The sequence below is a fragment of the Aulonocara stuartgranti genome (assembly GCF_965226115.1).
Source record: "Aulonocara stuartgranti genome assembly, chromosome: 22".
In the NCBI taxonomy this organism is placed as follows: Eukaryota; Metazoa; Chordata; class Actinopteri; order Cichliformes; family Cichlidae; genus Aulonocara; species Aulonocara stuartgranti.
The window spans coordinates 17,410,231-17,437,574 of record NC_138957.1 but is presented as its reverse complement, the minus strand read 5'-3'; the positions used below and the strand labels follow the sequence as shown (position 1 = coordinate 17,437,574).

General features: G+C 40.6%; 3 protein-coding genes across 3 annotated transcripts; 2 read left to right on the top strand and 1 right to left on the bottom strand.

Annotated features, from left to right (window-relative positions):
- Window positions 1–554: 554 nt before the first annotated feature.
- LOC309698653 (lactose-binding lectin l-2-like) lies at window positions 555–2,058 on the top strand. The gene is made up of 2 exons (XM_082521239.1): window positions 555–771; window positions 1,405–2,058. The coding sequence occupies exons 1-2, from the start codon at window positions 684–686 to the stop codon at window positions 1,830–1,832; spliced, it is 516 nt and encodes a 171-aa protein (XP_082377365.1). The 5' UTR covers window positions 555–683; the 3' UTR covers window positions 1,833–2,058.
- Window positions 2,059–6,838: 4,780 nt separating this feature from the next.
- Window positions 6,839–13,777, top strand: cdca7b (cell division cycle associated 7b). The gene is made up of 10 exons (XM_082520563.1): window positions 6,839–7,160; window positions 8,722–8,865; window positions 8,956–9,056; window positions 9,213–9,438; window positions 9,582–9,647; window positions 10,555–10,737; window positions 11,102–11,257; window positions 11,399–11,548; window positions 12,418–12,554; window positions 13,274–13,777. The coding sequence occupies exons 1-10, from the start codon at window positions 7,113–7,115 to the stop codon at window positions 13,293–13,295; spliced, it is 1,233 nt and encodes a 410-aa protein (XP_082376689.1). The 5' UTR covers window positions 6,839–7,112; the 3' UTR covers window positions 13,296–13,777.
- A 4,545-nt stretch (window positions 13,778–18,322) lies between these two features.
- Window positions 18,323–27,028, bottom strand: sp4 (sp4 transcription factor). Its single transcript, XM_082521225.1, has 7 exons — window positions 26,252–27,028; window positions 25,898–25,968; window positions 24,551–24,901; window positions 23,265–24,459; window positions 22,379–22,577; window positions 21,098–21,297; window positions 18,323–20,802 (listed from the first exon to the last, which is right to left on the bottom strand). The coding sequence occupies exons 1-7, from the start codon at window positions 26,256–26,258 to the stop codon at window positions 20,531–20,533; spliced, it is 2,295 nt and encodes a 764-aa protein (XP_082377351.1). The 5' UTR covers window positions 26,259–27,028; the 3' UTR covers window positions 18,323–20,530.
- Window positions 27,029–27,344: the final 316 nt, after the last annotated feature.

Sequence of the window (27,344 nt, the reverse complement as noted above, 5' to 3'; positions counted from 1 at the left end):
GATAGGTTAAGTGACTAATCTAAATTGCCCATAAGTGTGAATGCAGGAGGGAAAGTGGTTGTCTCTTTCTCTGTGTGTTAGCCCTGTGACAGACTGGCGACCTGTCCAGGGTGTACCCCGCCTCTCGCCCTATGACAGCTGGGATAGGCTCCAGCGCCCCCCACAACCCTGAAAAGGATGAGCAGAAGCGTATGGATGGATGGATGGTATTCAAAAATCCATCTATATACCAAAGGTCCGAATTATGTTATTTAATTTATTTTAAAATGTGTATTTACTTCAACTTTACTGGCTGCTATAGCAGAGTCACATATCTCTGTCTGGGTTGACTACATAGAGAGGATCCTTCTGAGAGGGGAGTTCAATCTGTCTTTGTTTACTGGAGCAGCTCAGGAGTTTCTATTTGGTCCTTCCTGTTAGAGATCTGATTCACCCTGTTTGATTAATCATTATGCTGATATAGCTTTGTGGTACCATAAACATAAATTACACATCAGCTCAGTTCATTGGAATTTGATGTATTTTTCTGGCTCATTTTTAGTGTTATTGTTTAGAGTGGGGTGAAAACACCCTCTCAGGCAGCTATAAAAGAAAGCAGCTCCAACTCTCTGCAGAAATCTGAACATCCTGTACAAAGAAGCTTCAGCAGCTCCTCATCACACTTTGAGACTTAAAGCTCCAATATGATCTTGCTCCTCTTCCTTCTCGGTCTGGCTCTGGGTGCTCCTTCTGAGTCTCCTTCTGATGACAATGAAGTGAAGCTACAACTTGGTAACTGTCCCACATTCTGGCTCCTCTTTTCCTTCATTTACTCATTGTAGTTTCTTTTTTGTTTTTGTCTTTTTAATATTATTATTAATAATAGATTTTAAATGCACTTTTATCATGTTTCTTGTTTTGTTTTGCTCAGGAGAAATATGTGTTAGTATAATTGGGGATACATGCATTAATTTGGTTCCACATTTCAAACCTCCAGCAGAACCAGGCTCAGACAGGAGCAGCCATTTGCTGTGACTGGTGGAACTTTAGGCCTCATCAAAAAGAAAAGCTTAATATTAAAAGTAAGATTAGTGTCCTGAATCCAAACTGGAGCTGGTTCCACAGTAGAGGAGGCTTAAAGTAGAAGGCTCTGCCTCCCAGTACACGTTTACCTCAAAACCACAAGTAAACCAGCAGTCTGAGAGCAGAACAGAGTATTTAATACCTTGTATGTGAGGAGAAAGATTTTATATTTTAATCTGGATTTAGCAGGGAGCTGATGCAGAGAAGCTAATATGTAATGTTTCTTTCTATTCCCTGAAGTACATACAGAAAAGCAGCCTGACACCAGGTCTCTTCAGGTTTCTTCTGTTACTAAAAAACAAATCATGATCTTTTTCCTCTTCTTGTTTCTGTCTTTTTCAGATGACCGAGCAGTGAAGCTGCAGCATGGAAACTGTCCCCCGTTCTGGTGGAGCTTCAACGGCCGCTGCTATACGTATGTAGCTACACCGATGAGCTGGTCTGATGCAGAGTTCCACTGTTTGTCACAGGGAGCCAACCTGGTGTCCATCCACAACATGGAGGAAGAGAACTTTGTCAGATCCCTGATCAGGAACTTCGATCCTGCTCAGAGACCCACCTGGATTGGACTCAGTGATGTTCACAGAGAGGGCAGATGGATGTGGTCTGATGGCTCTGTGGTACGCTTTTTTAACTGGAATGCAGGCGAGCCAAACAACTTGGCAGGAAAAGAGCACTGTGCTACAAACAACTTTAGCTCACATAAGAAGTGGAATGACTGCCCATGTTCTCTCAGTTTTTCATCTGTTTGTTTAAAACGCAAAGACTAATCCAAGTTACTAATTCAGCAATGGCATGGTATGTTGACATGTATGGGGATTCCACAAAAAAGATAACAATGTAAACTTTTATGTCAGTTTTGTTGATCTGTGCTTTAAATTGATAAAGTATTCCTACTGTTTCTGTATGTATGTAACCATTGAATGACAGAATGTAAAGAATCCACACACGCAGACCTGTCTGTACAACGCTGTTGGCCTAATGACACTTATCAACTTTCACAAAACAGTAACAGGGACTTTTTCATAGTTTTCAGTGCATATCTTATCTTCACTGGGTTAAATACACCATAACTTATTTATGTGATTTGTTTTTGCTTTGACATCAGAACACTCATACAGAGGCCACGTTGTCATCTTTGTTATGGTTAACCATGAAATTAGTTCACTAATTGTCACCACTAAAGAAATACTTCCTCCTTTTGTTGTCCAGTTGTAGTTTATTTTATCCAAACACACATTAATGCACTTTTTTAACTACGATGTGTACAAACAGATGATAACATTTTATTACACTTTGATGCTTTGCAAAGCCGATTTATGTGGTGAAACACAAATCAGTTCCTTTTGGAACAACAACTGTAAATAACAACTGATAAGACTGATAAAATTGAATATATCAAAAAAATGTTCAATTAAGGTTTTCTCACATCTCTGGGAGAACTGACAGTCTTTCGAGCTTGAGATAATAATGAACATTAGCTGTTGTCCAATGACATGAACCCCTTCTCTGAAAGCCATAAAAGAGTCTGTTAACATGTCTCTGCAATATTCTCAGTAATGTTCAAGCTCCAGGAAAACATCAAGGCCTAAATCATCAATAAAAATGTCTTCCTCTTCTCACTGGTTGTGGCTCTGTGTGCTCAGTCTGGTCCTGATGAATGTGAAAGCTACACTGTGGAAAAACACAGCCACACCTGTGGCTCGATTAGATTGGCTGACAGAAAAGGAATACCATGGCATTATCCTAAATCACTTATCCCAGCTTTTCCACACAGAGGCTAATTATCAAACATTAACCATAAATTATGTGTAAAAATGTCAAGTGACACAGGGGAAAACTGAGCAGACGAGGACATCTGGTGACAATTTCATGTCAATAACACCTTTACAAATATAATTAGAGAATTGGTGACGTGTTCAAATATGTATTTTACCCACTGTATATCTGATCAGTTATGATGGAAAGTGTAAATAAATCAAATATCTCAGTGTCATATACTAAGGTGTCATATTAAAAGGAATAGAGAGAAATTGTTCTTCAGGTCCCTTTGCTCCCCTTATGAAGTACTGTTTGTCCGTGATGTGGACTGGGGTACAAATTGTGGCAGGATCAGCCTGATGTTATTTGTATCCCACTTTAACTTTGCAGTTTAAAGAGCTAACATCTCCAAAATTTCAGGTGAGTTAATCATTATAAGAAGTGTTTGTGAACAAAAAATCAAAAATGTGGGACACTGTTTATCCGTGATTTGGACAGCCCAGCGTGTGCTCCCGACGCAGGGGAAACTAATTCTGTCGTGGAAACCTAACTTAGCACCACCATTGTGCAGGTGAAGCCAAAGGCAAGATATGCTTCATCATTTTTCCTTAATGTCCTTTGTACCCCTTTTGTAAAAACATAGAGAAATGCACCACATAAAATATTGCAAAAGGAAAAGGTTGTCTTGCATGAATATAGTGTACAAACTCAAAACACACATTTCTCCTAAAAATTAAGTTGTGCAAATGTGAACAAATCAACTTGTTACAGATATTCATCTCCGCTCGAGAAAAAAAAAACAATCCCACAGAACAAAACTCCACCAAACACCACAATAATACACAGTAAGGCCAAATTAATAAGTCTTCTCATCAGACATTGATGCTTCTTTACTATGTGACTCAAAAAATAGGAGACAGATGTTTGTTTGTTTTTTTAAAGTTCATTCATAATAAAAACTAACTGTAAGATGTTTAACTATAATGCTGTCTGTATTATTGTTGAAGTCCTAAATTATCACCTTTAAAGTGTTTATGCTAATAACACTGTGTACAGTAAGACAGGCATGGAGAACAGCACTGACTGGGAGAGGCTTTGAACAGATCACATACTCGTTTCAGTTAAACATATAAGACTTACACAATTATCTACCTAAAATCTATTTATTTGAAATATCATCTTATGTACAATTATAATGTATTGTTCATCTCCCTTAAATAAACAGGCAGCCTTAAAGTATGAAATATTCATATATGAAAACACATAGATTTGTCTATTGCCTCAATGGTGGATGGAGCCCCACAGGCCTCAATGTGAGCTTGAAGCCATTTATAATGTTTAAGTTGTTTAATGTGTAGGCACTCATGATAAACAGATTTTGAATGAAATTATAGGCATTGAAGCCATTGAACCCAGTCAAAGAGGTGGTAATATTAATTTTATCAGATAAAAAGAGAAGCATTCTGGATATTTTGTTTAAAGACTTCACACCCGAGAGGCATGAATGAGGATTTTTCTATCAATGAGTTTCTGTGAAATGTACCTTTTGTGTTTGTATGTTTTTGACTAGATTTTGGCATTGTCTCCCTCTTTTAATGTTCTTGTACTCATATTAACTTTTTATTTTTATCTTTTTTATTTTTTATATTAACTTATTTGCATTTTTTGTGTCCAGAATCTATTTGTACTGTGACTTAACCAATTAGCCAATACCACCTCTTAAATGTCAATTGTTCAGGTGGTTTATCTGTGAAGGTGTGATTGGTCCATTTGAAAAAATTTCAGTTTCTTGTCTTTTATTTAAACACAAACGGTTTCACATTTTACAATGACCCTGATGAAGGCCACAAGCCGGAACGAGCTGGTCACGTAATAAAGTTGTTTCTCATTACTTTAAAGTGTTGCTGGAATCTCCGCGTTGTCAACTCATTTTATTTCTCTTTCTGATAAGAAAACTATTCAATCAGATAGTTATTTGTGGTGAATTAAATAAAGTTACAGTTTCAAACACCTTTTAGCACCACATCTGAAATTCAAGCACTTAACAAACCTTGAAAATATAGTATTAATATTAAAGCATTTTCAAGGATTTCAAGCACACGTACGAAGCCTAATAGATTGATCTGGAGGTCAAAGTGGAAATAATTCTATATAGACCTTTTTATTAAAACTATGTTTCATACTGCCATTGTTTGTATTGACAGGATAGAGACAGTGAGAAAATGATATGTGGGGATTCTAAATACCACGTTACTTTGGACCTCTGACCTTTTCTATAAGGTCAGACTTTCCTAAAATGTATTTTAGCTTTAAAATGTGCTTAAAACTCTACTGCCTTTGTTTCTAAAAGTACATTTATAGTTTACATTTGAATATCATGTCACATTTCACACACGTCACAGTTAATCTCTGATTTTAACTGCAATACAAACGTCTCATAGCATGTTTAAAATCAACAAAGAAAACAAAATGTTTCATTTTGTTTTGGTGGTTCAGTTTTTTTTTATTGACAGTAAGATGGCCTGCCATAATCAATTTATTTCTGTGCATTTACTGTTATTAAAAAATATATTCATGTACTGTAAAACCTCACAAACGTCTATTACCCCTGTTTAATTTATTTATTGAGTCCTGGGTTGTTTAAGTGGGTAGAACAGAACAGCAAATCAGTGCATGGGGGACATTAGAGCCAGTGTCTCTAACACACCCTGCTATAGAAAATATGATCAAAGTTACCAGTGCATAACAGAGTGGCCAGAATCCAAACACACATTTGTCTGTACAATCAGCCTAATGAGACTTAAATGAACTGGACTGATACTTTTTTAGCACCTTTCTATTCAGTTGAACTCTCAAAGTACTTTCTACTCCAAAGCTTCATACAGCAGCATTCTTGTAATGTGATTTATTTTTGGGGTTAAGCCATGTAGAAGAGTTTCCTCACTCCTGAGAGGAAAAGATGTTTGTGGTTTGAATCTTCACAGCTGGAATGTAAGTACCTGTTATTTACTTTGTGGCCACTTGAGGGCAGCAGAAGAAAAAGTCAATGTGATGCTGCTGATGTCAGATGCTTTAATTAACAGGTCTTATCAATACTTTAAGATCCATTGTGAAAGGTGTTGTTTGAACCATTCCTGCATGACAAATAACATGTTAGATACTCTGTACTTGTCATATGGTATTATGATGTTATCATATATATCATGAAAATTAAATAAACAACAACAAGACAATCGACAAGTCCACATTTTTACATTACAGGTTTTATGTTATTGGAAGGTCTTGTGCTGCACAAGTGTGGACTCCTGGAGTGCTATATACGGACAAAGATTGCTAATTGAAAGTCTTCTATGAACTCAGTCTCTGAATCATTATAAAATAGGTAGCAACAAGACAATATGAGTGAAGGTTACATGAGTAACAATTAGTTTAACTGTCTAACTAAGAAGCTGGCAGCTTCTTTAGCTGAGAACCTGACAGATCTTAGAGCTTCTTCACAACATCATCATCCTCTCTGTGATGAAGAAAGCCCTCTCAGCGCCCGATTTGTTCGTGGTCCTCTTCGAGACCCCCTCATCAGTCTCCACCAGTCCATGAGTCCATGAATTTTGACGAGAGCGAAGTCAACCTCAGTGGGTTCCTGATCTTCTGACCTTTTTTCCACATCATTTTCAGATTTTGGTCTCCTTGTCCTCTTTCCGTGTCCAAAGTTTACATCAAACACCATCCTTTTAGTTTTCCTCAGTAATGCAAAAAAAAGTTAATAATTCTAGAAAACTGAAGTATTATAAGAGTCAAGAAGAAAAGCACCTCAACATTGTATTTCCCTGTTGTCTTTAAGTTATTGTTATTCATTTATATTCCACCACTTCAGAAAATAGAACTGCGTTAAATATATAGTCAGCAAGAAACTCCTATCATAACGACAAGAAACTTGCCTTCAGGCAAAGGTTTCCCTGGCTCTAAACATAGACACGCCCACATGTCGTTTTTCGCGCGAAAAGCGGGACTAGACCATTTTGAGTAATGGGGGAAAGTAGAAATACTACTACTTCAAAACATAGATAAACCTTTTTACCAAAACCTACAAATGAGTGAGACCGTTGTGTTTTGTTATAAAGACCGTGAGTGGAGTCTTAAAGTTTAAGCAGTTGGACTTAACTATAAATTAAGCAAAAGATCAGCAAATACAAAACCCCCATGTTTGCATTCGCCGGGCTTTTCTAGCGGTTAGTTTTTAAATACACCTCTATCGCCGAGTCTCATGTAACAAGATAAAAGTTATTGTTATGCCACAGTCTGGTTATAAACAGAGTAAAATGACCCTCACGTCAAAGGTAAGTCGTAGAGCAAATCTCGTGTAAGCGTGGCTTTCTTTTGCCTGTTGGATTTTAGGGTAAAGAAAAGTCCTGCCGAGTCACTAAACGAGATCCAAAGCCGCTAACATTGGTGGCATGGTCGGCCTGAATCACTAAAGTTACGATTCGTTTTCTGAATTATATACAGGCTAGTTCAAAGGTTTCTTTTGTACATGTCATCTGGCGAACCAGCAACTTGATATGTACTCAGCTTCGGATTAGTGTTCAGGTACATTCTGAGTTTAAGGTTGTGGTAAAAATGAGCTGATGCTGGGTTTAGTTTTGTTTTTATGGGGGGGCTTCATGGGTGGGTTCCGGTTTGTTTTTCTGCGAGGTCAAAGGTCAGCTTTGCTGAAGCTGAAAGGGGTGGTTTAGCCAAACAACTGGGACATCAGCTGCTTTCCTGAGACAACGTTTTACACAGCTCATTAGATGACAGATTCATTTACAGCAAGTAAAATCTGAACCTCTTCCCTACACAAATGCCTGTAAACAGACTTTACATTTGATAAGCTGCCTATAAAATTGATCTTGAAGCAGTGATGCTACTATAACATCTGATTTAAGCTGGCGGATTCTTTTATATTTACTTTATCAGTAATGGTGGAGAGATGTTTTTTCTATTGTAAAGCCCACTTCTCCATTTAAAATTTGGAAATCATAAATATCATATGTAATTTAAAAATACTGATTCCTTTTTTTTGCACAATCAGTGCTTTGGTGTCTTCTCTCTATTTGACCTACACTGGCAAAATGTAGGCACCCAAAGTATGTGAAAAGTAGGGCGTTAAAGAGTCATTCACCTTGCCTAGAGCCAGCTTACTCTGATTGGCTACCCCTCACAAACAGAAGGTGGGTGGTACTTCTACGCTCAGCCACAGATGTGTGCCAGAAACTATCACAGATTTTTCCTTTTTGACATTATACAGAGTCAAGTGTGAAGAAAAAAATATTTGTGATAGGCTTGTATCGAATTATTTTAAATTTTTTAACATGTTAAATATGAGCATCTAGAATACAATAGAATTGAATAGCCCTTTATTGTCATTGTACATGGAGGAGTGCATGTGCAGGAGGAGTAGGATATAAATCGTAAGACGACAGGAATAAATGGCAAATAGAAGAAATGTGTACAATCAAGAGGAAGACAAAACAAAAGAATAGCACAACAGGTCACCGTTAGATCTCTCAGAAGAAAAGAAAAACATCATATGAAGAAAAGGCATATTAATATCAATATTATTATTATTAGCCACAGAAAATTAAGGGACTGGAGAATCAAACCGCAATGCACTGTGTGGAGGACCACACATAGGAGTCTGTCAGGATTGACGTGCTTTTGGAGTCAGTCTCAAGTGGCAATGAAAGGAACTGACATGTGCATTTTGGCCTCATTTCACAGCTCTGGAAGTTGCCTCTTGTTTTCACCACACCTTTCACATAGTGGAGAAGCTTGTCCACTAATAGCGAAGTAGCTCCCTCTGGTGAAAAATGTTGACTGCAACTTGTTTAATATGGTGCTTTACATATCTGCCAACAGGCTCCATGCTTCAAATCCAAGTATATAACTGCCGAGCTGGCTCATCTGTTCACCCAGTCAGACAGTGAGGAGGACTTTGAAGGTTTCAGTGATGATGAGGAAGAAGAGGATAGAGGACGCTTTAACAAGCAACTAAGGACCAAAGTATGAAACTGCTAACGCTGTGTTGTTTCACAAAAATGTTACAGCCAAAGCAGAAGCCTGCATGCTTTCTTTTTCTCTGGTTTTCTGCAGGTGGTGGATTCAGAAGAGGACAGTGACATAGACACAGGCTTCCACTCCGATGAGGAGGAGGCCCCACCAGCAAAGAGAAGGAGTCTTTTAGTAGCTCTGAGGTAGGTGCATGTGTAAAACTGGTTTAAGTAAGTTTTGGGTTGTTTTTTAGTTGTTGTTTTTAAGTAACTTGATTAGAGTGAAACTGGGCTCCTTGTCACTGTCCCTAAATCTGTGATTGCTGAATAGAGACTTTTTTTTGAAAACTTTCTCCTCAGGTTTCCTGTCAAAAGAGTGTCTTCACCCAAGAAGGAAACACAAGAGAAAAGTGTTAAAAAGCCGGTCAAAGGAAAATCTCCCTCACAAATATCCAGAGGAAGGCAGAAGGTGAAGCAGAAACAGGATGAAGAAAAGGAGGAGGAGGAGGATGAAGACAAAGAGGAGGAGGAACTCTCTCATAGCCTAAAGAAACGAGACAAGAACATCCAAGAAAACAAGGCCATGGTATTGAACCCTTCCTGCCCTTTCATATTCTGACATCTCAACACATTTACAATAATACAACAGCTTTTTCTTTGTCAGTAGTTCTTAACTTGATTATGTGGTGGTGTTTTTTTGTTTGCTTGTTTTGTTTTGTTTTTTGTTAGCTGGCCAAGTTGTTTGCTGATCTGAGTACAACGATGGCTGACCTGACAGCACCCACCACTCCTCAGGTGAGTATATGTGGCAGTTTCATGTGATGGGAACATAAATAGACAAAAAAAATAAAAATAGTGAAGCAATCTGGAAGCCCATCGAATGTTGTATTGAGGTCAAGACTTCCTGACAGTGTCCTTATGCAATAATGACATTATACTGGTCATTGATACAAATATAGATAAATTTTAAAAAGCTAATAGCTAATATTACAAGGCTGACTTGCAGTCTGATGATAACCAGCGGTTGTAAAACTGTATTTCAGTAAATAAAATCTCTCACTCGCTGTTTACGTGGAGCTTTTTACCCTCAGCCATAAAAGGCTGATTGGGAATTGCTGTCACCCTGCTGGGCGGCGTAGAAACCTGCTTATTTTGAATGGATACCATAGATGTGTGTAGTAGGAGGCTGAGGGGTAGCACTGGCAGCCACCAGTAATTTTTCTTTTTTAACCTATACTACATGCAACCAAAGCACTGTCAAATTTAATGGGTCCATACTACTCAGACTACAATCAAAAAGCAGAAAATGTCCAGCATCAGTTGGTTAAAATTCTACACATTCTTATAAAGATATAGTCTCATAGAAATAGATGGAAGTATCGGAAGAGTTTATATTTGGTGCATTCAAACTAGGTAGAAATAAGACTATACTTGCTAAGTATATGTCTGTACCGAAGTATGAACCGTTCTTGTAAGTAGGCTTTAAAAACACACACATAATACTAAACAAGAAAACAAATGCAAAACTGGACACTGGTGTGTATGTTTGAGTAAGAGGCATGAACCTCTTAAAAATGTAAAAATATTTTTATAGGTGGTTTTTTTTTTTTTTTTTCATGCTTTTGTGTTTATTTTGTTTATTTATTTTACAGACTCTACTGTGTTTTTACTGACAAACATTGTCTTTGCTCTATTTCCGCAGAAGAAGAAACGGCTGTCAGAGAGAGCAACGCCAAAGAAACGCAAGTCTGAAACGGACGTGGTGTCAGAAAGGAGGAACCCGTCGCGTAAGGCTCGTCCTCCCGAGAACTTTGCAGTGGAGGAAAAGAGCGAGCCAGTTCATGTCCGAAGCCCCCGTACTGTAGACATCAAGAGACTGGTGGAGGTACAACACCCAGCACACTGTCTGCTGACATATAGCAACACAAACGCATGGATGAACTCAACAGGAAACAAAGGGCTTTTTGATCAAGCAGGTTATTGAAAATTTCCTTGTCTTTAATCTGGACTTGGTACAATTTATAGTTAGTGTGATAGCACAGACGTGCATATCATAGTAAATTGTCATAATGACACTCTGTTGGATGTTTAGTTTTGAGAGCTCTGTAGTGGAGTACTGTGTGCACATTTTCCCCCAAACCAATTACTCCTAAAACATCTGCTATGGATTTGATGTATAAAACTGATATTTAGTCAGTAAGGATGAATAAAATTTGTTTGTGGCATTTCACTTTTATGTAACCTGGCAGGTGGACGAGGACCATGTTGGTGAGAAACACAAAAAGAGAAGGAGCCAGTCTTCCAAGAGGAGTCAATATTGCGTGAAGTCGGTCGACGAGATCACCAAAGAAGACCTGGACAACATAGCGTACCGCAGCAAAGACAAGATCTGGGACAAGGAGAATGTGAGTCTCATCAGGCCGTCCTCAGATTTGGGCTAACGGTAGTCTGCAGCAGTGTGTTGTATTCTCAGGTTTCCTGAGTTGGAGCAATTTTTTTTCACACTGTATGTGTGTGTGTGTGTCTGTGTGTGTGTTCTCTCCCAGGGAAGCTCATGTCACCAGTGCAGACAGAAGACTCTGGACACTAAGACGGTGTGTCGCAGTGGTTTCTGTGTGGGGGCCAAAGGTCAGTTCTGTGGACCGTGCCTCAAGAACCGCTATGGAGAGGACGTATGCACTGTGCTGCTAGACCCGGTTAGTCCTAATCCACATGTTTCTCACTGTGGGTTTAGTCTACCCCAGGCAATCGTGGTTTCTTTTGTCTTTCGAATAAGTAATAATCTTTTGGTTGTTGTGATTACATTCTTAAATTTTCTTTTTAAAATTTATTTTTACAAAAAGTCGCTGCACAGCGATGTGATGCTCGAGGAAGTCTTACATAGTGGACAATGTTCTGAATCTCTTTAAAATCCTCTGTCATCAGGAATTTTTAAATAAAACTAAACTTAGAAGTGAAGAGCAGTTGGTACATGCATAGCTCAATGTACAAGGCAGAGAGCGCCCCCTGCTGAAACTTTAATGTAATTACTGGAAAGTCTGAGCACAAAAGGTACAGAATGTTGTAAATTCGACTAAAATATATTAAGGAAAAAATGCTGCTTTGCACATGTATAGGCTTTTTTTTTTTTAACATCAAGTTTTCTTTTAGCTGATGATCATTGCTGATCATCAGCAATGGGAGGGAATGGAGATGAGGAATATCTGTGTTAGCGCATAGTGTCCAGCCTGAGATGTTTCTATGGCAGCTGTGCTTCATATTGATCTTGGTTCTTACACTAAAGAGCTCACATGTGGCTCAGATCTGAGTGAGAGCTGTGATTTAAGTTGAGGAGGAGTTCAGTAAACCGAGGAAGCTTCAACAAACAAAAATCTAACAAAGAGATGAAAGGTTATAGATTTTTCACCAACAATTTGTTACTTATTCTTTATTACTGAGATCAAAGCAGAGACCATTTATATGAATTATTTAATCATTTCCAGTAGAGTGTGCTGAAGCACAGAGCCTGAAGAACAGACAATTAGTGACCAACTGAACAACCAGAGTTGGGATCTTTTCTTTGTAGACGTGGTCGTGTCCCATCTGCAGAGGGATGTGCAACTGCAGCCTGTGTCGTAAGAAAGAGGGCCGCTGTGCCACCGGTATTCTGGTCGGTTTGGCTCGCTACAACGGCCACGACAACGTGCACGAGTATTTGGAGAGGTGAGTCTGTGGTTTGGGATTTTTTTGTTTTGAATATCACAAACTGGATTTCCCAAGAAACTGATATGATGTAAAATTATTTTTCTAAATTTATTGACGATCAAGGGCACGAATTACTAAACAGCAAAAGTAAATGGCGTGTGAGCGCAATCCCCAAATAGCGCTCATAGGTGTGGTTAGTTTTACAGCTGATTTACAAAAGTTACACTGTTTTATTAAGTACAGATGGAGTCGGTTCATTTTGTTGTCAACCACAGAATAATGTCTTTTTTTTAATGTCTTTAAATAAAACTGCATGTTGCAAATATTATTATCAGTTTGGATACTTGATGTTGGTATTTTATATTATAAAAGCGAACATTTCCTAAAATACCTCATTTTGATGCTTACTAATTGAGTCTGAATGTGAGCGATTACTGAAACAATTACAATGATTAGCCGACACATGAGCTGGATAGATCGTAAATATAAGTGTCGGGTCTTGTTTGCTTTGTATTTGTTGTCTCATTGATTTTTGGGTGTCTTTGGTTGAAGGCCAGTATGCAGGCAGTGATCGATTCGGTCTTGAGCTCTGAGCACCGTGTGTTCAGACTGAAATTGTTGACGGATCAGTGATGATCATAACCACTGGTTGCAGCCTTTATTCAGCCAGCAGCTAAAACCTAGAGCTGTCATGTCTGATTGTGTTTTTTTGTTTTTTTTTTCTTTCTCCAATGCAGTATTCGAAAAGAGCTGCAGTGAAAACAAGAGACACGATCAGAGGAGAGAACTTGCAAAAACAGATGATATCCAGGGGAGGAGGATCTGATGCTGCACAGTACATGTACTGTAGAAATCATTTTAAATGCACATTTTTAGGTTTAGAGCAAACTTTACTAGACATACTAAATCTAAAGTTTGTTGTTGTTGTTTTTTTTAAGCTGAAGCACCTATGCTGTTCTATGTTTTATATATGCTGATTTTTTAAAATTTTTTTAAGACTGCATAAGATGCAGGGATGCTTTTTCTTTGTTTTAAAGCCAGTACTCACTTTTTACTTGGAGGTTTGTTTTCTTTTGGGTCGTTTTTAATCGTGATGTTGCTTGGACAGCTCTAATGTTTTAATTTTTGTGATTCGGGTACAAACAGAGCCTTTAACACAAACTACTGTTTTAAAACTGAGTTACTTTGCAGCTTTCCTCTCAGTCTACTGTTTATCCTAATAAAGGACATTACTATCTGAACAGTTTGTTGTTTTTTATGCAGTACTATAATAATAATAATAATAATAATAATAATAATAATAATAATAATAATAATAATAATCATCTAAGTGTTAGAACAGTTCAACCCTTTTTTGGAATTTGTTTGACATAAAGTTGTGAATAATTAATTTCTGAACCAAGGCTCAGCTTCAGTTTGAGGAGGTTTGCTGTATTTAGACTCTTTGTATTTGTAAAAAAAAAATTAAAAATGCAGGGCATCCTCAGGTTCTGGTCATGAATTTATGTCACACCAAAACAAATGTCTAATCAGCCAATCACGTCGACTGAAACTCAAAGCGTTTAGACACGCAGACATGGAGGAGAGGACATGCTTGAATTCAAACTGAACATTAAAGGAAAAAGTAACTTTTGTTGGTGTCCAGTTAGTTTTGGACCCTTTCTGAACTGTGTAGATGCAAGTGAAGTGAGTACCTTCTAACTGACCCATAAAGATCCTCGTGGTTCAAACAGTATTTTGATAGGAGTTAAGATTAGTTGAGTTAAAACTTTTCATCAAGTGCACCGAGAGAAATTTGACCGTGATTTCCCACAGAGTAACACCATGTCAGTATTTACTGCAGTCGAGCTCAAAGCTGTTGGCTTTCATCTTCAGATGGTGAATTTAAGTGTATGGGAATTAAAGAGCATTCTGATCGGTACATTAATTTCAGGCTTATTTTTCATTGGTGGATTTGTCTTCAGCAGGCAGCTGGTTCAAATCAGGGCAGTTGATGACTTGTAGAATCATTTTTTCCGACTGGATGATTAGAACTGAAAGCATTTGTCTGTAGTTGATTCGCCCACATTTCAACTCATCTAACCTATTTTAATGTCTCTGCTTTTAGTGTGTAAAGGTGATCTCCTAATTAACACACAGTGAGTCTTAAAGTGAAATCCACAAAACAGTTCAAGATTAAGAACTATTTTACCTGTACATTTGATGCCAGTTCCCCTCTTTCTCTATATGTCACTCACTCGCTGATACTCAAACACAGAAGATATTCTGCAAATATTACGGTGTTTCCTGCTTGAACTTCAGCTTTGAACAGCTCTGCACTTTGGCTTTCGTGTGAATCATTCATTGTATTTGTTATTCAACATTTTTTTCACCAAAGATTCAGCAGTTATAAAAATATAAATCAAACCATTTTTTAAGGAAATGTATTCTGCGGTTTTATATACCAGTTTCAGTTACTGTTGTTAATATGTTAACAGTAAAAATAAGTTTTCTTAAAAATAATAACACTACTGTTATGTTACTTACTGTACTTGTGGAGGAACCCTAAGAGACTCTTATAGACATCTAAAGGAAAAATATTTTTTAAATATAGATGCAGATTCATGCAGGAATATTCATGAGTTTTTTTTTTATTTGATTTGATTTTGTAGTGTGAGAACAGACAGATGGGAGTCTCATAGTCAGTCAGTTTCTCTGGCTCTGAAACAGCAACAGACCTTTGAGTTTTTGGAAGACGCCCCGTTCTTTCTTCTTTGTCTTCCTGATTTTAAGGTCTTCAGACTTCTCTGGAATATTGATAACAGATACAGCTGACTGAGACATGGATGGAGTTTTAGAAAGAGGTTCCTCACAGGGAACTTTCAAAAGGAGGTTCTTCACTGAGGGGAACAGCAGGCATTGGCCGACTTTCAGACTTTTTGGCAGGGTCTTTCAGAAGGACATTCTTCATTGGAAAGAACATCAGAAATTGGTGGAGTTTCAGAAGGGGGCTTAAAGATCTTGGATATATCGTTCTTTTCTACATCTGCAATTGAAATGAGCAGCACTGGCGCAAAGTTTGCACTGTTGGTGAGTAGAATTTCTTGAGGATATTTGTCTCTGATTTTCGTCAGTATGCTGTGGACCATGTCATCTCTAATGGAGCAGGAGAAGATTGCCTGGCTTTCCACCGCTGTGAGAGTTTTGTTGACATGATCCAAAGTGGCCTTTGTGACACTGAAGGAGATTATGCTCAGATTCTGGGAGGCCCTGTTCAACAGGGGGCGAGGAGGAAGCTCCAAGAAGCCCTGCAGGACGCAGGGAACTACCTGTATAACCAGTTCATGTGCGGTGAGCAGTTTGGTGCTTTGTGCTTCCTGATGCTTCTCTTTCAGGATCTGAATGTAATTTCTCACCATGCTGAGGACTTTAGGTGTTCTGTAGAGTAATGTTATAAGAATGATCTTTTAAACATATTTAAAGAATCACAGAAATATTGAAACACTGTAGCTGGACTATTAAGAATCTCACTGATATTTAGGTCGTACGGCCTAAGGAGCATCCACGCTTGAAACTTTATATCCCTCATTTTGTTAATGACATTCACGGCCCAAACCTAAGATGAAAAACACATTTACAGGGCATTTTATTCTAGAGGTTATGTGAACATAATGAAAAAAATAAATCTCCAAAAGTTTCAGAAGAGGTTTGGCTTCTTCTTCATCGAAACCATCTAATTCAAACTCTCAAAGCCTTCAAAAGAAAACAAAAGAGAGGTTTTCTCACAGCATTAACTCACTGCTATCTGAGTCTCCACCAAAAGATCTCTTAGATCTTCATGTTTGATGGGATTTTGTTTTCCTTCTGAAGCCTAAGAAACTCCATCATCATTGCAATCTAGAAATAAAAGGAGACATTTGAACACCACCAAACTCAGGTCCTCGGAAATTACCTGTTTTATGTTCGTTTTGGTTTGCATGGATCTGGGTCTTACCTGAGCCCTGTAGCCTGGAAGATATCAGCAGGTCTTCACAGCCATGTCGTAAATGCATGTGTTGAACAAAACCTGTCAAAGAAATAACGAGTTACTCATTGTCATTTAAACTGATCGTCAGTTTGTCAGCTTTTAAAACTACATCAAATTCTTTAAACTGAAATGCAGTAAAAACAAATACTGTCACATACCCTGATGGGTTTGTAGATTCCTCTACTTGCTTCCATTGAAATGTTGTAGTTGTATCACAGTCGGGAACAAAAAATGTCAAAAAATTGTGTAATGTACAATGTAGACCTTACTCTTTATGTCACTCACTTGCTGACACACACACAGACACACACACAGACACACACACAGAAGACGTTTTGCAAAAATTCTGTTGTTTTTTTTTTAGATGATTGAGTTTAGGCTTTTAAAATACATCATTCCACTCTTAAAGTAATTTAATGAATATGAGATTTCAATATTCATTCAGATTTTTCCTAAATCTAAATTTTCTTTGATCATTGTACATGTACAACTTTAAAACTTTGTCTGTGTGAACTTTATCTTATCATAGGTGAATGATTCGATGTATTTCCGTTAAATTTAACAAGCTTCCCAAAAATGTCAGCAATTAGAGGATTTCAGAAAGAAAAAGAAAAACCCTATGAAATGCTAAACTAATGGTGCCAAAGCCATACATATACAGGCTACATGCTAAATGACTTCAGCTCTCACAGTGGTCGGTATTACATCAGAGTATCTTCAACAAGAGGTAAGGGGGGAATCAAGCTCACGTGTTTAAACTACAACACAGTAACCTAACAGGCTGCACCAGCCGAGCCTGAATAAGCAGTTATTTTGTGTGTATCTGGTGTTATTTAGCCCCGGCGAGTGGGGTCAGGTGCAGGTCATCTGCTGGTCCCTCTGGTTACCAGCTTGTGTCATGTGAAAGCATGGTCAGAGGTTATCCTGAGGTCACCGGCTCTCTATGCATCTCATTATTGTGCAGCATGAGTGAGAAAATGATTACAGCTATCATTTGAAGCTCTAATCTTACCCATGATGATCAGTGTGGGTCTCCTGGTTCTCACTTAACATTACTGGGATTTTTAAGCACTGAAGAGCCACAGAGAGGCTTTATTGTAGAAAAATTCCCCCCCTCATGCTTCAGTGTGTGATAGGAGAATAAGAAAGTCTGCCTTTGTTCTGATACTTCTATAGCTTATTAGATTAAAATAATTGATACCTACAAAACTTGACAGAAGCACCTGAGGGTGCAGAGAGAAGAGCTGCGAACTGTTTTTGAAGTGCTTCAAAGGAGTGACGCGCCAAAGGTACACGTGAGGTGCCAACTACGTGACACGCTTTGTAAACCCGACAGAGTGACTTGTGGGTGAACCCTCACAGGCTTGGCGCTTGCCGTTGCAATTAAGATGTTGTTTTTGTTGATTATTTTTATTTCTGGAGTTTCCATCATCTAAGAAAAACCTCCAGAAATATACAAGAAGAAATTCATTCAAGCAGGTTTGACAAATTTCTTATTGAGTGTCAAACGATTGTCCTGCGACTCAGGTCGGATCTTCACAGCGCCATTCCGAAGGCCACAAGTGGCACAAAGAGAAACCCGGGAGCAGAAATTGTTCCCACAGGGAGGGCGGCTACTTCATCATCACCGCTGTCAAAACACAGCTGAGAGAATACCCAGTAATAAGGAGGCGGCACGAGTTATAGCTGTGTGTCTGTGCAAAGAGCACCATATGTAAAAATAAAATAAATTCGCAGTGACTCACTCCCCACTCAGAATCATCAGAGATGAAATGTGAGCCTCACTTTAAGAATCACTTTATTGTCAAGTGTTATGCAGGCAAAGCATCTTTTCTGCTTGTAATTTTTCTTCCCTTTTTTTTTGTTTTTTGTTGACATAACACATTTGTACAAACCAGTTTTAAAAATATCAATAAACTGGAGCCTTTGAGGCTGTCCTGCCAAAAAACCCATTATCAAATGTCATGGAGACGAACAAACATCTTTAGAAAAAGATTTACAAATGAGATGTCACTACAAAATATCAAAGAAAGAAAAAAAAGAGAAGTCGTCACACAAAATATTACCAAAAAACATCTAAATTTGTTTGGTATCAACCTTTTTCAGCTTTAAACAATAGTAACTTTTTTTCTCCTTTTTTTCTTTTTCTTTTTTTTTTTGTTTTTTTGCTTTCTTCTTCTTTTGTTTGTTGATTTTTTTTTCTCCAAAAACACGTTATGGCGCAGAGAGAAAAGAAAACAGAAGAAGAAATGAACAGCGATGGTCAGACATAGAAAGACAAAAAAAGAAAAAGAAAAAAAACAGAAGCACAGAGAATAAAGAAGAGAGAAGCAGCACTACGGCAAAGAACTGAAACATGCTGTACACAACCTCAGAGTCAACGCGCACAAATACAAGTCCAGCAAAAAGGCAAATATTACAAATCAAGGATAAATAATAAATTAGCCATACACAGTGGGGGTCCTGTGTGTTAACATACTTAAGGAGGGGTGGGGGAGTTAAAAGAATTGATAAATTTTATAAAATAAAAGCATCTTATTATTATTTTTTTTAATTTCAAATGAATATACGCACTGAACTAACACAGAGAAACACCACCAGAAAACATTTCGTAATATCCACGTAGCTAAACGGCCTGACCGACTCCCACCCAACAGCTCCGTCTTATATATATACCTGCCTGTGCTTTGGTTTGCACTCCGCGTCACCCTCTTACAAGTCCGGAGAGCTCCCCTCTGACTCCATCCGGCTCACTCCGGAGATCCCTCTGTACGACAGCTTGTGTTAAGGCAATTGTGGTACATCGGTCATGTAGCGGGGTGGGGGGTTTAGAGGGGCGGTCATTAGAGCACAGAAAGCAAAAAAAATTTGAAAAGAAAGAAAAGAAAGCAACGCTGTCACCACAGCGCCGACCGTGCCGTGTTGTTTTCTTTTATGTAAAACTGTCAAACACGTGGCGGCGTGAAGTGTGCAGCCGTGATGTCAAAGCCACCCTGTGGTACCAGGTCATCCGGACTACGGCGCTGCCTTCCTTAATCTTAGAGCGAACTGGCTTGTTGTATTAACAAGAGAAAACTTCCCCTGACAATGTAAACATGGTTTCACTAGGATTGTCATTATTACAGTATTGCTTTCACTACACAAACAAAGTTGTAGAAAGCTAGATTGTTTTTCTCTATAGAAACCCTTTTTTTTTCTAATGGCCACTGCGCCTCAATAGGAATGCATTTTATAAATCTTTTTTTATATGTGCTTTTTTTCCTCCCCTACTCTTCTTTTTTCTTCTCTTTTCTTAGAATTATCCCCCTATATTTGTCATCTGATCGCAAAAGAATCAAACACCTGAATCTTATCTGAGGACTTAAACCTGAACCATGAATAAAAACTCAAATTAGGTAGATCCTCTGCAGGACAGCATGGGAGTACACACTCATTCACACAGCTCACATTTACACCCACCCCCCTCCCAATACTGCCCCTGTTCTGTCACTGATCTGCAACAGCTCTGTACCTTGATTGACCCTCAGCACTGCCTGACAGGTGTGAAGCAGGAACACAACTTTTGTGCATAGAGTTCTGTTGTGATTAGGAAAATGTCTCTCAGTGTCGGGTGGTTTCAAATTCAGCAGGTCCCCTGTCTTGTGCTAATCTGCGTACATCCCTTCCCCGCCACACCTGAAATTCTTAATAGATTAAATTTTTATAAATGCCAAACTAATCTTTGATACACTCTAAATTTCTCTATTTTGTTATTATACGCGTTAGTTTTGTTTTAGACTGTTTATATTTTTCAGGTTTCCCTTCATCGCATGGATCCCTGCCCGTCCCTTTAGAGTCTCTTCGTGAGCGAACCCTTTCAAAATAAGGTCAAATTTTAGAAAAAAAAGGAAGAAAAAAAAAAAGAGAAAAGTAACCCCTTACAGTCTATGCAAAGACCTCCAAAAAAACAGGAAGCCAGCCTTCCAGCGAAGAGACGGGAGGCAGGCGCCTACTCAAACTCCTCCTCTTCCTCCTCCTCTTCCTCCAGGTGATTGGAAGTGGTCGGCGTAGCGGGGTCAGAGTCACGCGACAGTGTTGCTACGGCGACAATCTGCGGGGAGGCGCCGAGGTCCTCGGGAGTGTCTTCCTCCATGTCGTCAGTGGTGATGATTGCCACCGCGGCGCTGCTCTTCTTGTTCTGGTGGGTCTTGATGTGCTTCGAGAGGTGGTCGCTGCGCATGAAGCGCTTGGAGCATTCGGGACACTCAAAGCGCTTTTCTCCTGCAACAGTGTGGAGAACAAAAAAGTCAGACTAATGTTTTAAGGAAGACTTTAAAAGAAAGAAAGTAAAGAAAAATTGTGATTCCACCTATTTTTGCAGCTTTTCTCTGCCCTATAGATTATTTGGGTGGTGGGAAAAAACAAAAACCTTTAAAGGTGCCACTTTGGCTTCTGCTGGACATTTCTCAAGAACTGAGGGTAAAATTAAAACATTGCAGCTCTAGTTTGTATTCAGCAGTGAATTCAAATTCAATTCAAAATCACCCTGCATGTCTGTGTCTATGCTTTCTCCCACCTGTGTGTGTTCTCCGGTGTCTCTGCAGCTCGTCGCTCCGGGTGAACCTCTTGCCACAGAAGATCCAGTTACAGACAAACGGCCTCTCACCGGTGTGCCAGCGCAGGTGGGCCCGTAGGTGGGATGTCTTTCCATAGACCTTCCCGCAGCCCTCCATGTGGCAGATGTGCTGCTTTTTCTTTGTGGGATCCCCGCTGTTCCTACAACACAAACTTCTGTTATGAGTGAGGACCAGGAGGTTTGTGTGTGTGTGCTACAGATCAAACTCAAAATACTCCTATAATAATTACATGTTTATATTTGTAATTCCATAATTTTTATATTACAAAGCCTTTTGCTTATCCCCCCCCCCCCATATACTCTGTAACCCTAAAGCTTTAGCATTACCTGAAAGAAACGCATGCAGGAAAACAAACGTTCTCAGGCAACGTCCCTCCCCTAAACCAAATAGAGCATTTCCTGTAGTGAGAATATGGCTGTCATGCACTCCTCCTGTTGCTGCGTGTTGTGTTTAAGAAGCCAATTCTCATGACATTTTCAGTGCTTCATGTGTGAAAACAGTTTTAGATATAGTTTTGTGCTTTTGTCTCATTTAGTATGTGCAGATGCATGAATTGTCAAGTTGGACCCCGCCTTCTCTTTCAGTCGTTTGCCTGCACCCCACCCCCACTTCTCCTCTGCATTTGCAAGCCTCAGAAGTTATCTCACGAGCACTGGGCCCAACTGCCAACGCGTCTGTGTATGTTAAGCAGCGTAGCAGAACAAGGTACAAATTTTTTATGAATCAGGAAGTAAACTTTATGTCTCATTAGCATATATACATATATATATATATTTTTTAAAAACATTATATGGACATGGTAACCAATATATGAGTATGTAAAATTTCAGCTTAGGAATCCTAATCTTTTATTCAAAAGCAATTAAAATTCAATTGCATCTTTTTTTAAACCACTGTTGGTGCATGATATTGAAAATTCTGGAAACAATAATTTTTTTTCTCAATGTTCTCAAAATTGAGAACATGTAATTTATGGATTTATGGAGAATGAACTGTGTCAGTCTTGTCAGTTTTGTTAATTTGTTAGTAGTAATCAGTACAGAGAGAAAACTGCTGTGAGGTGATGAAAAAAAATCCACTACGGAAAGACTTTTAAGTCCAAAAACAAAAAACTGCTTCCTTTGAGATTGTATAGTTTGGATTCACTATAACTTCTGAGCCTTCAAAGTCCCTTCAAAGACTAGAAATAATCATGAGTATCTTATGCATGCTTTGCATACCTTCCCTCTCCATCCCTGCAGTTTGGACAAGAGCAGGCAACACGTCGAAGCCTCTTGCTGGGCGGTCCCTCCTGGTCTGAAGAACTTTGCACAGAGCTCAGCTGGTCTGGACTCATTGACGAGCCTGATGCAACATTGCCCACAGTGACAGTCACTGGAGACGACTGAACTTTGACCCCATCTTGACCCTGTGGTTGACCTGGAGGATGATTGAAAGTGTGTAAACACATGATCAAAAACAAGAACAGTTTCTATATTACAACAGAGAAAGTTAAAAAACAAGAACACCTTTGACTACAGGCTGTACATACAATATGGAGCCACCATTATATCTCCCATTGGTTTGAGGTGATCTGCTTTGAAACTTTAGGCCTAAAGCATATGCTGCATTGTCTGTTCTATTCTAAATGTACTAAATGAGCATATGAATTTCACTCAAGAAGACTTGAAACTAACACTTAAAGCCTTTAACTCTTTAGGAAAATAATTGCTGAGGTATTAAGACAAGTGAGATGTAGTATCATTTTTCATAGACTTTTCTACAAACTGATACCAAGAGAGTCACCCTCTGCTGATCACTAGAAAGAATGTAGTTCAATGACTTGGTCTTCACTTTAAAGACAGAGAGGCAACATGCACTTTTATTACAGACTATGTGTCATACACACAGTCTAACTGAGCAAGCAGGAGAGCAGGACATCCTTTAATTCAAGCTTTATAGATTAGTTTGTCATGATATGAGGGATTAGCGCACTGGACTAATATGATATTTTCTCAAGAAATAAAGACTCTCTGTCTCCACAACCCCATTGCATTCACGGTTTATGAAAGTGAGCAGATTGGTGCTGAATACGCATTTAGACAGTTACTCTCATAATGCCCTTACCCTGTAGACCAGTAATAGTGAGTGGTACGCCCTGCACCTGGACCCCAGCTGTGCTCAGTCCTGCAATGCTGACCGTCTGCACCCCTGACCCAGGGTTTATCTGGGCTGCACTTAGCGTCAAGGGAGCTCCACTAAGAGAGACTAGTCCCCCACTTCCAACTGCAGTCCCACCAGCTACCGGAGCCAGCGTCAGCTGCTGTGGCACAGCTGTCCCGAGACCACCCTGCAGGGAGACTCCACCGGGTAGCTGCAGCGTTTGCCAGGTGAGCTGCCCAGAGGGTGATAGGGTTGGGGTACGAATAAGGACCTGGGCAGAGTTCGGGAAGGCCTGGATGGGCTGCAAGGTCTGTCCTGGAGCCAGCTGCAGGGTCTGAATGTGCTGAGGTTGCTGTTGGCCCTGTGCCTGACCCTGACTCTGAGCCTGGGGCTGCAGCTGGATCTGCTGCACCAACTGGTGCCCCACCTGGCCCACAATCACCTGCTGAATGGCTCCAGGTGTGTCTGTCTGGTTCTGTAGCCCGTTGGTCTGATTCTGGCTTTGAGAGTCTGCCTCGCTGCTCTGCACTTGGGCGTCAGCTGATCCACCCTCTGATCCAGCTGAAACCACTTGAGCCCCATCAGGCACGCTGTCGCCTTCAGCTACTGCCATTGTTGATCCAGCTGCAGCTGTGGTAGGAGCCACCCCTGACACAGCTGTTGTCACCAGCTGGTTGCCATTAGCAACAGAGAATGTGCCATCTGCTGATTGGATAAGCTGCACAGCTCCACCCCCTCCGACATTATTGATCACAGGCAAAGCCAGGGTCATGCCACCAAGGTTTATAGGTACTGTGGTCATGACAGGAGTTTGGGAGCCTTGCAGAGTCTGCAGCTGAAGTGGGAATGACTGCGCAGGACGGATCTGCAGTGGAACCGTCTGATTGGCTGTACTCGTCAGGATGGCCTGCTGGTTGGTGGGTTGAATGATAGCTTGGGTCTGGCCCGAACTCTGGATGAGCTGAACCTGCTCGGGAACGGCCCCGATGGACGCTGTTTGAGGGCTGATGTGGATCTGCTGTCCATCTGCAGTCTGCAAGTGCGGGATGACCTGATACTGGACTCCTGCTCCGGCATTGGGCAGGTTCTGAACCTGGATGATCTGAAATTGCTGCTGCTGATTGGCTGCGACACTGTTGGTCCCACCTACTGCCTTTACCTGCCCAACAGGAAAGGAGCAGTAAATCAGTTATGTGGACAAGGATTAAAAATTGATAAAAACATTTGCACAAACACACCACTCCCCTCACCTTACGTCCACCAGGTGAGCTGTCATTAGTCAAGGTGGTGGCCACGGTCACAGCAACAGGTTGACTGGTGTTCTCCTTGGCCATAGTAGGCGCTGCTGTAATGATCTGCCAGCCGTTCCCTGTGAACTGTGCCGGGACCAGTTCTAGCTGCTGGGGCACTAAGGCCTGACCCCCAGCTGTGTCCACCACTATTTGACCCTGGATCTGTCCCGCCTGCAACTGGATCTGACCAGCCTGGACCTGGATCTGCTGGGCCCCTGCTTGGCCCTGTGCCCCCTCTGCTCCCCCCTGCCCTCCGATCTTACTGCAGGTGGCTGCTAGCAGAGCCAATGGAGAGGGCTGAGAGGAATCCTAGAGGAGACGGTGGAGGAAAGGGGATGGAGGAGTAATGGATGGATGGATGGGAGGGGTGAGAAGGGTGATAGGGAAAACAGGAGTGACAGGTGAAGGAAGGACAAGAAGGGAGTCAGGGTTAGAAACATACATTAACAGCTTGTACGCATACACAAACAAAGCCAAAGAGTACATGTGCAAAGATAAAAACGCTTAAGGCTGGGGATGATAGCAGGTATCATTGCAAACGCTCACGCAATGATTAATTTTAAATGAATAAGAGAAAAAGAGCGAGGGGTGGGAAATAACATGGTGCAGAAAAAAGAAACACAAAAAGCTGAGTGAAAGCGAGAGAGAGAGCTGTCAGTGGAAGTGGGCGGTATTACAGGAAGCGAGTGGGTGGGCGTGTGAGAACCACATTTCTGTTTTCTGAGAACACTGGAAGAAAATGCCGCCTTCTCTCTCCTCCCTTTTCAAAGGAACTAGGTCGCAGGCAAATTTTTAATGCTCAACACCTCACAACAGTGCACGGGGAAACAGCCTAGATTTTGTAACAACTACAACAGCAGGAAAATTAACACAGCAGCGATGCTCGTCATGCACATTTAATGACAATAAGATGCGCTCAAGAACAGCTGCCTGGCTCAAAAATAATCTCAAAGATATATATGTATACAACCTGCTGCAGAGAGAAGTTTCACAGTCTTGGGGCCACTTAACCAAAGCTGCAGGTCTTTCAATAATATCCACGTGCAGAATTAAATCATTCTGACCATAATTCAAACAGACAGTTCAAAAAGTATAGCGGCTGAAGTGTGACAGCCGTGTAAGCCTATTCATGAGGCTCTGGGTTGGCTCACTGTAGGGCTGCACAGAAGCAGGAAGTGGAATTCACCAGAGAAACGCCCCCAGAGGTGTCTGGCTGGCTAGGCTGGGAGGGAGGGAGTACATTTTTGGCCTACAGGCAAGGGAAAAGTAACGAACTATAATAAACTCCTGTCTCCTTGCTTTTACCTGTGATCCAGAACTTTTCCCCCTTTTAGATGCTTTCCCTCCTTCAGTTCCAGATGATTCCTTCTTCGAGTCTGTGAGGAAGAGGCAGAAATGTTAGAATATTTTCAATTACAATATTATCACATGGGGATTACTGAGTACTACAAAGTCCCGAGCAGTATACGGGGCACTGCATGCTGCAAATAAAATCCAAGCAAAAAAATAGCATATATGGCATCACAGAGGTGATCAATATAGACAGAAGAGAAACCAGTAACCTTATCATCAATATCAAAGGGGCATTGAGCTTCCTATCTGTCAAACGGCTATAAAGAGGGAAGGAGGGGTGGAGACGGGGAGGGGGAGGGTACCTACCACTCATAACGCATTAATATACCGAGAGGGAGAGGGTGTAGTTCACGGTAGAAGGCCGGCCGGGTACACAGGCGGAGGACGGCCTATATGTTCGGCTCTGAGCCGTGGCGGATCTGCCCGTTTGACGAAACCACCCACCGGCCAGGAAGGGCGGTGCCAAGCGCAGGAACAATCAAACAGCCCCAAATAACGGAAATAACAGAGAGAGCGGTGACCGTCCCCGGTCCGCCGGACACCTCACAGATCCGTCGTATGACTCCTTTACCGGATAGACAGTCCATAAACGAACAAATTGGCGGTTGTCAGAGTGATATCCACAGAGAAGTTGGCAGTGTGTGACCGTAGAGGCCCACCCACTTCCATTTAAGCATCAGGACAACACCCTCCTCGCAGCTCCTGCCTGTCACCGCTGTTTCTCACGCCGCACGACGCGGGGACGCCTCGTCGCTGTCCGTCGCGCGCCGAAAACAAACCGTCACCTGTGTTGGTATTTTAAGCGTGTTCCCCTTTTTTTCGTGCACAATTGATTTTTTTAAAGGGGGGGGATACAGGGAGATAGCTGTGGCTTTTGTGGGCGGATGCGCTCCTCCCACATATTCAGATTGGACGACGGGGCTCGGCGTGCGAGGGTCGAGATGGGAGTTGTATTTTGGTGAGGCCTCGCCTTCTCGAACTGGCTAGCGCGAGCGGGACTACAACTTCCGTGATGCTCCGGCTTGTCGGTTGGGTTTGGAGCGGCGGTGTCGGTAGTCATGTTGGTGTGAGAGCGAGAAGGAAGGGCGGTGACTTCTGTGTTGTGGGGGTTGGGCAAACGGGAAAGGAGGTGTGTGCGCGCGCCCGTGTGTTTTGTGCACGCGTGTCAGTTTCAGAATGTCAGTAAGGGTTAAAAAATTAAAATAATCAGGGAAACAAACGATTTAATTATTTTGAAATCATTTAAAAGGTGAAAATGCAACAGTGTTGCTTCTAAGCTGATGTACGTCTATTTATTTACCTCATCTATTTCCCCCCTTGTTGTCAACTTTAGATCCTATGTAGTAGAAAATTACGTCATTGCATTGCCAGAGGCTTTAGGAAATTCACACTAGTACAA

What these genes read in the sequence shown, in the direction of transcription:
- LOC309698653 (XM_082521239.1), top strand. Translation starts at nt 684, where the DNA reads ATGATCTTGCTCCTCTTCCTTCTCGGTCTGGCTCTGGGTGCTCCTTCT. An exon ending in TGAAGTGAAGCTACAACTTG is followed by an intron (nt 772 to 1,404) that starts GTAACTGTCCCA and finishes TGTCTTTTTCAG; the next exon opens with ATGACCGAGCAGTGAAGCTG.
- cdca7b (XM_082520563.1), top strand. Translation starts at nt 7,113, where the DNA reads ATGCCACAGTCTGGTTATAAACAGAGTAAAATGACCCTCACGTCAAAG. An exon ending in AAATGACCCTCACGTCAAAG is followed by an intron (nt 7,161 to 8,721) that starts GTAAGTCGTAGA and finishes ATCTGCCAACAG; the next exon opens with GCTCCATGCTTCAAATCCAA. An exon ending in GCACTGTGCTGCTAGACCCG is followed by an intron (nt 11,549 to 12,417) that starts GTTAGTCCTAAT and finishes TTTTCTTTGTAG; the next exon opens with ACGTGGTCGTGTCCCATCTG.
- sp4 (XM_082521225.1), bottom strand. An exon ending in GCTCACCTGGTGGACGTAAG is followed by an intron (nt 24,460 to 24,550) that starts GTGAGGGGAGTG and finishes CCTGTTGGGCAG; the next exon opens with GTAAAGGCAGTAGGTGGGAC. An exon ending in CACTATTACTGGTCTACAGG is followed by an intron (nt 22,578 to 23,264) that starts GTAAGGGCATTA and finishes ATCATCCTCCAG; the next exon opens with GTCAACCACAGGGTCAAGAT.